The sequence below is a fragment of the Limulus polyphemus genome, unplaced genomic scaffold, assembly GCF_000517525.1.
Source record: "Limulus polyphemus unplaced genomic scaffold, Limulus_polyphemus-2.1.2 Scaffold972, whole genome shotgun sequence".
In the NCBI taxonomy this organism is placed as follows: domain Eukaryota; kingdom Metazoa; phylum Arthropoda; class Merostomata; order Xiphosura; family Limulidae; genus Limulus; species Limulus polyphemus.
The window spans coordinates 69,337-81,369 of NW_013666582.1; the positions used below are offsets into that span (position 1 = coordinate 69,337).

Here is a 12,033-nt window from a genome sequence, read left to right on the forward strand (position 1 = left end):
TATATATATATTCAACCATGCGCTGTGCATTGTCAGTTTCGATATAAGTTTTTAATAGGTCGCGCACACGGAACCCGTTTCTGTTCGAGCTGTTTAGTAATAGACAATTATTACCCTGAGTCTTGTTTGTATTCTTACATGAGCTTAGAAGAAATGGACATGCAAGATACGAGGCCAGCGCAAAATAGTGTCTAAATCCAGTATAGGTTTTGTTTAATCAATAAATCTAAGTTAAACGTGAATATTTCTTCTGCTGTGAACCTGCTATTAAATAAAATGAGCGGTAAGCCACTTAAATATTTTTAAACCAGTTTTATTTACTGTTAGTATTATTTTGTTTTTCTTCATTTTTGATATACAGCGACACTAATAAGCTTGTAAGGTATCGAGATTAATTTAATAAACAATTTAATCCGGCAGCAGAGATTCTGACAACGTGAAAATCTTAAGAATATAATGTCTTGAGTTTGAAGTGTATACAATATCCACGCGTTATGGATGGAACCGGAGCCAACCAGTACAATCCTGTTGTAAATCGCGCCCTCTAAACTTGGTGTACGGGTTTACTACCCCTGGTTGTCAGTTCATCTGTGGCCTCAAATGTATTATTCCTAAATATTATCCAATTTATGCATACTAATCTCTAACTCGCTGAAAACACGGTATCACGTAGATAGGTTTTAAATATTTATTTGGGTAACAATGTTCTACCATACAGCATATAACGTACGTGTGATGAATTAAATGAAGGTATTATACTTTGCAAATATGCGACAACCAACATTGGGTTCTCAAAATTAATTTTTTTTAGATACAAATGTTGTTTCAAATGCCAAAAGTTTAATAGCAATAATATTACTTTCTTGTTAATAGGTATTTTAAATATTGTTTAACTTGTGTAATGGTTTTCAATTTCTTTTATGTCTAGTAGGCATTTTTCATTTTTATTGCTGTTAAAAAATGTTTTCGTAAAAGTTTATGAAAGTTGGGGATGGTTCTTCACTGACTGTTTACTATAACTTTGAATCAAATCTTCTGATTATTTTACTCTTTTTTTTTTTGAGGTTATGCTTTTACTTGTGTGTTTATCAGCAATATTTCTCTAAAACAGCTGAATGGATTTGGACTATAATTGGTATACGTTTGGACCACGACCCAACTTAAAAGTGATTAGTTTTTGAGGGTCAAGGTCACGAAAATCAAAAACATCTCTATCTGTTAACATGGGGACCGATTTTTCACACTATTGTTACTCTATAACTCAGTCCAGTCACAAATGATCGAATTTTGATAAAACTTGGTGGACCTATGTAGAATATTATTCCACATTGCCCTGCCAAAAATAGTTGATAACACTGGACATACAGACACATTTTGGTAGTTTTTGAGAGCCGAGTATGATCAACGCCGCGTAGCGGAAGTATGCGCTCTACTGAACAAGTGCCCTTCTAGTTATTACTATATTATTCAAATACTTCAGAATTTATTGAAGGTTTATATTTTCAGCTAAAAAACACGTTTTCATAGGAATTACTAACACACTTAACTTTCAATAGGAAACTATGATTGTAATAAAGAATGCGTGGTCGTGGTTTTACACGTAGATTATAATGTATGGTAGCTATATAGAATGGACTGGGCGTGGCTTAATGGAAGCTAATCTTTACTAAATTGAATTTGCCACTGGATGTTTCTCACTAATTTTACTAACCGTGATCCGTTCATTTGTAAAAGCAAAACAATAATAACGTGGAGAAATTCATTTTAGATTAATTTTTAAAAAATATTTTAATGTGACGCACTCGTCTTACTAAAAAGCAGAAATGCTATGTATAAGTTTGTTGTTGTTGTTTTTGCATTTGTAAAACGCCCCTGTTTGATAGTTGTAGTCAAACTGTATTAAAATGACCCACCAGACTTTAGGGTCGTCACACTGGAAGAGTGTCGTAGAAGTGTCACGACCCAAACTCCATCGGAAATGGAGGGGGGGGGGAGGTATGTTAATAAAATCAGTTCATAAATGTCATTTAACACGTTTCCGACCTTGTAGAAAGTTCAGATTGTCACTAAGTAGGAATTGGTCAGCTGCAGAAAAACCGTGACCAGCCTTACTATTGCCAGTGGAGAAGAACGGGCAGGGAAAAATATAACAACTATAAGAAATATTAAAAATGTTTATTTGTATATATGCGATATTATATCATGATACCGTTTTATGCATTCCAGTAAAGTTCAATAGTCCCTCCGATCTAGTGTTTACAGACTCCCCGTATAGCTACAGGGTATAAATGTAGTAGCTATATATATTTTACAAGTATATACATAACGTGGTATGTTGATCACCATACACCATAGTGATCATACATACAATACCACTATTAATGACAACATTGTGGTAATGACATCAGGAGCAATAAGCTTGTTGTCATTGATTCCCAGGAGAGCATTATACACCAACTACTTGTTTCATTAAACTGTTTAAAATTGGACAGTATTGCTATTATGCAGATTTATGTCTATGATGGACTTAAAAAAAAACACTAAAGAAACAAGATTATTAAAAGGGGGGAATAGGGAACTTTTAAAAAAATATAGAAACAAGATGGGTAGCTTACATTGAAAATGCACTCGAAAAAAAAAATTAAACAAACGTGTTTAAGGTTTGAAACGTAGTGTTGACATTACTTCCTCAAGCTACACATCCTTATTTTGACTCCATGTCTAAAAGCTGTAATATTTAGGTGTGTCAAAATAGGGATTTGTAGCTTGAGGAAGTAATGTCAACACTACGTTTCAAACCTTAAGCTTGTTTCAAACATACTATTGGTGTGAATGTGCGTTGTTGTCACTATGAGAAAAGCCTATACACTGAATAGGTGAAGAAAAAAATGTCATTGGTCACTATTCAGTTCTTTATATAGCCGAATTGGACCTCCCTTAAACTTAGTATTCCGAAAATTGTTTAATTTCGAAGTCTAAGTTTATTTATTATATCTGTTTTTGTGCGGTTACATAATGTGAAGAGTGGCCAATGAAACTCTCTTCACTTCACCTATCCAGTGTATAAGTTCAAGTATTCTTTCTTCGTGGTATGAATATGAGAAGTTCAGTGTGCACACTTTTTGCAAATGTTGGTTGGGAAAAAAGGTAAAATTTGCTTTAAAATGGCCTATAAACTAACCTGTATGTTATCAATATTCACCGTTAGGGAAAGTAACTAAAAAAATAAGCTCGCTAAGTTCATTAGCGAACGGTGGACTAAGCACTTGCAATGCAAGCGACCATGGCTTACAGAACCTTAATTTGTCTCTAAGAAATTTTACAATGTATACTAATTCTTGAAAGCATTCCATATCAGCCATGAATGAGAGAGAACATCGATTAATAAAATAAAATAAATTTCCTTCCCTTCATCCGGACACTTGTTCTGTTAGTTCATTTCGAGAACGAGTGGTGTCGCTACTGCATCCGGTTCGTTCTCTCATGTTGTGTCATCCTTAAAGGAAACACACTTTCCAATGCCATGCGACCTACTTGTGTAATATGAGCAGTATCCCAATCTGAATATTACCTACTTGTACGAATTACTTACTTTTAAAGATCTAGGTAAACAATAATTACAGTGTGTATTATGTTGATATAACACGAAATCCATACCAAAAACACTTGAACGAGAAAAAAGTTTTACATGGAATCATGTGTAAACATATGCTACTAAGGTAAGTATAAGATTTACAATTTATATTAAAAATTATCTTTACGCACCTTCAAAATGAGTTAACTTCGTTATAAATAAATAAAAAAATAATCTCCATATTGAAAATAAAGGACAATCTCTAGGAGACTAGGTTTTTTTAATGTCTAACGTTTTTGTGGCATTTATTTTTAATAAAATGTATATAAACACTAAGTGCTAGGAACGTTAAATTCATAACGTGTATGTTTGTGTAATTGTATTTATTATTTTTGCCTTGAAATGAATAGTAAAATAAAAACTGAACATTTCCATAAATTTTTGTGATTACAATTATTAAACAGTACCATTCTTTTTATTGTAAGAATTGTAGAGTTAAAGATGCAATCTTTTCATGTGAAGAAATAGGTAACATGACGGTTCATAAATATGTTTCAACTTTCAGTGACGTTTTCTTCACTTTGGATAATTGTAAGGAAACTAACATTTGAATCGTTATATCTAAAAGGTAATTAAAATATTGTCATGCTTTCGTTTAAAGGTAAAATCTATATATCTAACATACAGAACACTACTCATGTGTGTGTGTGTATATATATCTTTCTATATTATATATTGTTTTCTCTTACTTCCAGAAGCGTCATTTACTAAAATATCCAGTTCCAACATGCTGACGGTTCGTTTCCTGTCGTTAAGAAACCTGCGGCGTCTGGTGTACCTCGGCTGTGTCTGGTTGTGTATCTGCTACTTAGTTTTCCGTGTGGCCCATCCTCAAAATGCCGTATCGTATTTGGCACACATACACAGAGGTTTGTTGCAAAAGCTCCCTTCTGAAGGACCAACGCAGCCATCTTTGAATGCATTGATTCCAGAAAATTTTCTCGATTTGATGCCTTTGGTTGATAAGTCACCCAGTCTAGGCGAAAAAGAACTGTTATTTTTTCTTTCCAACCGATCTAATCTACCCCTTGCTTACTGGGCTAAAAATCGAAATAAAGCAATTGGTGATAAAAATTGTGCTAAATTTCCCAGTTTATTCGATTTAGATTTCAACAATGTTTATTGGCAGAGGCTTCAAACTACGAACGGGACCTTCTATTTATACGCGGCGTATTATGATAACAGGATTCGAGCAGGAAGCACCGCAATAATCAGAATTTTAGCCATGGTGGATAAAATAAAACCCATTTCAACGACATGCCAACTGTGGTTCGATAAAGGAAAGTCGCCTGTTTTTGCCCAAGCTACTTATACCTACGCTTGGTACTCGAAGTGGGGCAACTACAAAGATGGCATCCTCCAACCCTTCATCGTTTCTTGTAAGCTCCCCAAGAAAGAAACCGAAGGTAGAATACCTGCAAGTGTGTCTCTTGTCCAGACCCGGTGCCAAAATCCAAATAACAATCTCAGGATTGTTAATAATCGTCCTCCAAAAAAACATGACTTTGCAGTATGTGTTAAAGGCTTGGATTTTCTGCAAGAGGACTTGAGTGTACGGTTAGTTGAATGGTTAGAAGTGTTAAACATACTTGGAGCAAAAAAAGTTTTTATGTATGAATTAGAAATTCATCCGAACATTTCCAAAGTCCTCAGTTATTACCAAAACAAAGGACTGGTAGAGCTGACGCCTATTACCTTACCTGGTAACCAACCAAATATACCAGGTTTTCGCCATCTTTATCTTAAATCCAAATTAACTCATAAACGTCAGAACGAAGTTATTCCATACAATGATTGTCTCTACCGAAATATCTACAGCTATGACTACTTAGTTTTGCTGGATGTAGACGAAGTCATTATGCCTGTCAAACACACAAATTGGCGGGAATTAATGGCCGAGGTTGTTCCAGCAGCTCTCAAACTGAAGAACTACACTCGAGCTAGCTACAACGTTCGAAATGTTTATTTTCTAGATGATCTTCAAGATGGAGAAGAACTACATCACGAAGCCCACGAACAAGGAATTCCTCCATACTTGCACATGTTACAGCACGTATATCGTTCTAAGAACTTTACCAAGCCTGGTTCTTACGTTAAATGTTTCCATAACACCGAACGGTCAGTGTCCCTTCACAATCACTTTCCTTTGAATTGCTTCGGTTCCTGCACCACGTACTCAATTCCAATAGAACTCGCCCAGTTGCAGCATTACAGAAAAGATTGTGTTGGCAGTTTGAAGAAAACGTGCAAAAGTGAATTTCGAGCTTACACTGTACGTGACACCACAATATGGCGGTACAAGAACGAACTCACACAGCGAGTAACCGAAGTGTTAAATAAATTGGGTTTTTTCCGTAGCTAGGGGAGAAGGTTTCTGAAGCAAATCAAGGCTAAAGATAAATCGAACGTCGCCATTTGATAATGGTGGTCAGCAATTAGTGTGATTTTAACAATCGTTCTCTAAATTATGTATACAGGGAGGTCCAAAACTCCCTGTACACACGTGAATTCGTCGATGAGCCAGCTCGTCATAAGCTTGGCCTGCTGGATATCTTGCACTGTCTTTCAGTAAACATTTTAGTGCCTTTTTTTCCCTGTTGTATATCTTGGAATCACCCATTGGTCATTACCTCTAAGTAATATTGTAGAAGAAACCTTAAGTAATTATCTTAATCTTTTAATTGTGCAACTAGAATTTAAAAACTATGTTAATCATTTCATGATTGTAAAAAAAAATTGTGAAATTAGGTGGTAAGTTGTAGCTGGATGTAGAATACATGAAATGTACAGATCAGAAGAATAAGATAAATCATGGTTCCTATGTTTCGATCGACTTTCTTCGGCTTGTTAGTAAATCTATAGATATATTTTTAGTTTTTTAATGATACGTATTTGTTTTCAAACTCTTGTTACCCATTAATCAGCATTCATCTAGCTTATAATATTGGAAAAATGCATATTAACAAACGAGCTTTTGAGTTTCAAACATATTCACAATATTGTTCTAAATGAAGAGTTCCTCTGATCGAAAGTTTTAAATTAATTGGATATAGTTGTCATGTGATTAAGTTAAGGTGCAATTTCACGTTTATTGATCGAAACGACCGCTAAGTTTGTTTGTTCTTGTTTTAACCGCATCAGCATAAGTGTACTTCTTGATACCATGTGTGCAGTTTCTATTAAACTAAGATGATCTGTTATCTTCTTTGTTAGTTTCACTTAAACTACCTATTTGAAAATGTTTGGCGAAACGTGTAGTTTTATTCGTTATGTATACGATTGTAATTTTTCATGTTCAAAATTAACTATATTTAGATTCAAGCATGGTAAATATGCATTCAGCCAAATGAAACATTTCCTTTCCCTAATATGGGATGTTTTAACATTCGTGTATTTCATTTGAACTCTCTTCTTCAAAATTCCTTTTGCCTAAGGATTTTATTTAATCGTATCACGTCCTAATTTGTAATACTTGTAGAAAAAAATTATCATATTTAATGATTCTATTTCGAATATGATTAGAAAACTTTTCATAACATGTACAACTTAATTACCAGATTAATTTTAGGCTGTTTAAATTTTATGTTCTATTTAAAGGCAAATTTTTGTATTAAACATGACGTTCGTAATTTTAAAACAATAACATTTAACTAGCTTTACGTATGTACTAATATCGACTAGACAACTTAGCTAAGAGTAATGTGGTTTTGAAAAAAAAATGTTTGAAATATAAAAATAATAACTGCTTGTAAATAGAAGAGTAGGTTAAATTTAATCTGGATACTTATTACTGTTTTTAATTACTAGTAATAAGTGATACTTGGCCATCTTATCGAAACTTAAGAATAATTAAAATCGAATATCGGAGCAGTTTTTCAAATATTAGTACAATGCTTTACGAAGATAATTCGATTTTTTTTAGTTTTATTAATTATAGGATTGTGTCAACACTCTGATTTTATTGATTTGGCATAAATTCACACATTTATATATATTAGTGTTAATAGTTAGCAATCAAATAATAAAATTTAATTTTTTTATTTATGTTTACTGTGTGGCTCATTTGTAACCGAGAGCAAAACAGTTTGTTTTTCGTTTGGTATTAATTTATCGTTTTTAGATGATGGGATTTCTTTCTTTAACTGTAACGCATTTTTTAAAATTGCGTTTATGAATACTCTTTCACAATAATCTAATATTTTGTTGTTGTTTTTCTATATAACGAAACACTACAATAATTGAATTGTTGTTTTTCTATATAACGAAACACTACAATAATTGAATTGTTTTTTCTTTTTATTATTTTCTACCGGTTTCGTAACTTCAAAGGTCATTCTTTAGATATAATTTTACAGAGAATTCTTAAGGCACATTTTGCTTGTATATATTGTATTTATCTGATTGAATTGCTGTGCTATTGATTTCCACCTCTGAGCTGCTTGTTAGTACTCTGTTTCAGTTGGTGTCGGAGACCATTACTTGTTTTGTCATGTCTAGTGTGCTTTAAAGTAAGAAATAATTATGATAAATCAACTGTTTAACAGCTGTTAATGAGAAACGAGTTGTAACTGTAGTTTAGTTACTTCTCTGTCTAGTTTTTTAATATTAAAAAAAATGCTAGCACAAAATCGAACTTAAAAAACATCAAAATGTTCAACATAAGCAGACTTGCTGGCCTTGTTGTTTTGTTCTTTCAAATAACGAAGTTCTGATATTGCGTCTTGATATAAATTTAGTGTTTTGTTTTTTAACAACACGAATAGAATTGAAGAAAATGTTCCAATATGATTAGTTCGACGATTAAAAAGAAAACTAATCTTTAACACTTCAACAAGTGCGGTATCTGTTTAATATTATTATTGTTATTCTTCATGGAAAAGTCTTAAGTCATTCCTGGTGGCCATTCCATCTACCCTGGAGCCAATACCGAGACAGCCCTCCCTCATTCAAACCTTAATGTTTTGTCCTTGGTGTCTATACCGAAACTCTCCCCCCCCCAAAAAAACTTAGATATTTTAACTCTGTAGCCTAGTTATCCCCCTAAACCTCTATTTCCCCCTGTAGCCTATATCGATACTATCCCCCCTCCAAACCTCGATGTGTTCCCCCTGGAATATATTTTGAGACTCCCGTAGCATGGATGGTGGGTGATAGGATGTTGTTGATGACTGCCTTCCCTCTAGGCAACAGTTCAAATTAGGGACAGCGGTAGATAGATATCCTCATTAGCTTTGCCATAAATACAAATACAGAACTTACTCTCTGTTTTAAAACTTAAATAACCTGTTTTGTATCAACATATAATAGCATTATAAACGTTTCAGAAAATATGATACTGGCAATAATCAGAAATCATCATATACGTATATAGGTCAGGGCTATGCGCCTGAAACCATTTTTTAAACACAACCTTGTAGTCAGATGCAGCACTGACGGCAACAAGCATCATGGAGGTAGGTCTAACCCCCAATTCAAGAAGATCGGCAATGGGATTTGGGGGTGAAGGGGGTATTGCACTCCTCATAAACAACTAGAACCGTCTATATAGCTGAGATATAACTTGAAGTAAAATAAAACCACTGCTTATATGTTTACGTTTTTAATCCTCCTCTTCCCTTCCACTAATCCCATTTTACTTCCTTGGCTAAGCATAACCTAATGCTTAGCGCACCGGATTATGGATCCTTCGGTTCGTGGTTCGTTTCACAGCGCCGAAAATTGTCGCGCTTCATATGTTAGGGACGTTATAAAAGAAACGGTCAAAGCCCAGTATTCGATTATAAAGTGGTCAACTAGTTGGTGGTGAGAGTTTAGTTAGCTGCTTTCCATTTAGTCTACCACTTCAAAATTAGGGACAGATGACGCATATGGTTCTTGTGTAGCTTTGCGCGAATATCCGAAACAAGCATCCCTCCCCTTTCCCAGAATCGGGTGTAGTTTTAAACACATTTTTCTATTTCGGAAATACTTACTCACCATGCTGCTTGTGTGTCCGTTAGTTACAAGATTCCTACTTTTATGTATACTACACGACGAAAAAGTTCAAACCAACATACCGTCAATATTGCAATTAATTTCGTTAGTTACAGAAGAGATCCTTCATACAATTTACTTAGTAAATGGATGATTTTACTCAAGTTTTTGGCCATTAGGCTATTTAATCCGAATATTGTAACGAGCGAAAGCATAAAACTACTCATCGTGATGCAATATATGAAAAGTGTATAAATAAATTGGCAAGTTGAGGGATAATATGGACATTTTCTTAAAATTCAGAAGAAAGCCTTTATTCACTTCTATAACATGCACGTAGAGCACAAGGTTCGTTCTATTGTGTGATAAACTGTGTAGATTAGCCAGTTTTCCAATAAGCTAGCAGACTTATTTGATTCCAAATTTTCCTTTTGAACACTATTTAATGTAGTCGCTACTATATAGAAAAACAAGAAAAATATATTTGTAAGTACAAGAAAATAAATTTCAGTTATGTCCATTACGAATTATTTCCCGCCAAAACACCCACTCAATTGTCAGTTTCGAAGTTTAAAAAAAAAACCTCTCGTGTTTTCAACTATAAGTCGGTTCTTTCACGCAAGAAAACGGAACTCAGAATTGATTAAAACGGTAAGTTTATTTCCACTGTCAAACTTCTATAATGTAATCATGAATTATACACAAGAACGTGTCAATTGTCGTTTAAAATATGATGTGCAATTTATTTATATATTTTTTCATTGTTCTTGTCTCCAGTAATTATGCATGAGTAGTTGAATATACTTACAAACTAAATAAATAGAAGTTTAACACACGTTTTTATTCTCCATACTTGTGTTTAATTAGTAAAAAGAAGCGGAGTTATTACAAAGATAATATTATTGTTCTTTATTTTTTATTTCTTAAATATATTATAAATGAGTGAGGTTAATCTTGGAAAATAATGAAAGTTTAACATTATTTCACTGTGAATAATAATCAAAAATAAAGGAGTGGATACTTAAACCTAATACACCAGCATCATTTGTGTTGGAAACGTATAAACATTTACCTTAAAAACGAGGGAGACGCGGATACACTGTGTCAATAATATTTCTTCTAAAGGGTGTGGTCTTAAACAGATTAAATCACCGAGGCAAACTTCAAGTTTGGAAAATAACAGAATAAACAAATTAAAGAATTCCCATTGACTGTTCATGTTGCTGAGTTTCCAGCGGTTACCAATTGACGAAAGGTTATTTTTTTCCATAGTAAAGATACACAAGCAGATTAGAATGACGTGGCTTCACTCTACGATTATTATTTTTTCCGACAAAAATAGGCAAATAATTAAAAGGAAAAATAGACAAAATAGCTTTTCGGGAGTAGGCGACATTTGTGTAAAAGTGAAATATTTATTAGTTGCAGAAATGTTAGATGTTTATTATTACTTAGGTTTGTGTTAATCTGCTTTAATTCGAATTATATTGTTTATTTACGTGATATAACATATTGTAACGTTTCGGAAATAAGTTTCATTTCAAAATAAAATTATTGTTATGACAACTTGCCTTGGTCTTATTTTTGTACACATTTCCCCCCTCCCTTTTTTTGTAAGAAAATGACTGCATATTAAACATGCAGAATAATTGCACAAACATTACTAACATAATTTTAGTGATGAGACTGAGCTTATTAGAATTATAGATATATAAGATAATACATTTTGGTCATGGACACTAGGTTAGCACTTAACAGAGCCAGATTTTAAACATTCGCAGAAATTTTCTGTGGTTAAGCCTAATTTTTTATCTCTGATTTCTGACTTGGATATAGAAATGTATTTTGTTACGTAGCAACTTCTGATGGAGGATTTTTTCACATTTCAATCTTAATAGACAAAACTACTGGAATATATAAAAGCATTATTTTCACCGTTACTCGCGTGAAGGTTAAAAAGTGGGTAAAACTATTTGGAACAGTTTATCGGGTAAACCGTCAGCCCGCCAGTGACTTGGCAGTAAGTCTACAGACTTACAACGCTAATAATCGGGTTCGGGTACCCGTGGTGGATCCAGCATACATAGTCCATTGAGGAGTAAGTTTGAGGTACCCGTGGTGGATCCAGCATACATAGTCCATTGAGGAGTAAGTTTGAGGTACCCGTGGTGGATCCAGCATACATAGTCCATTGAGAAGTAAGTTTGAGGTACCCATGGTGGATCTAGCAACCATAGTATATTGAGGAGTAAGTTTGAGGTACCCGTGGTGGATCCAGCATACATAGTCCATTAAGGAGTAAGTTTGAGGTACCCGTGGTGGATCTAGCAACCATAGTCTATTGAGGAGTAAGTTTGTGCTTAACTAAAAACAAACAAAACTCAAACCGTGTAAATCCGAGCATAATATTTTGCATAACTGCATGA

The 12,033-nt window shown here is 33.8% G+C and overlaps 1 protein-coding gene across 5 annotated transcripts in view; it reads left to right on the top strand.

Moving 5' to 3' along the window:
- The window catches only part of LOC106461494, a 77,974-nt gene extending 67,796 nt beyond the window's left edge, over positions 1–10,178 (top strand). For 3 of the 5 annotated variants that reach the window (XM_022388470.1, XM_022388468.1, XM_022388471.1), the window contains exon 2: positions 4,330–10,178. In XM_022388470.1, the coding sequence (XP_022244178.1) occupies positions 4,362–5,996 (1,635 nt within the window). In that variant the 5' untranslated portion in view covers positions 4,330–4,361 and the 3' untranslated portion in view covers positions 5,997–10,178. Of the gene's footprint in view, positions 1–167; positions 284–3,569; positions 3,720–4,329 lie in introns of those variants that run through there. The other 2 variants (XM_022388467.1, XM_022388469.1) reach the window with 2 other exon arrangements.
- Positions 10,179–12,033: the final 1,855 nt, after the last annotated feature.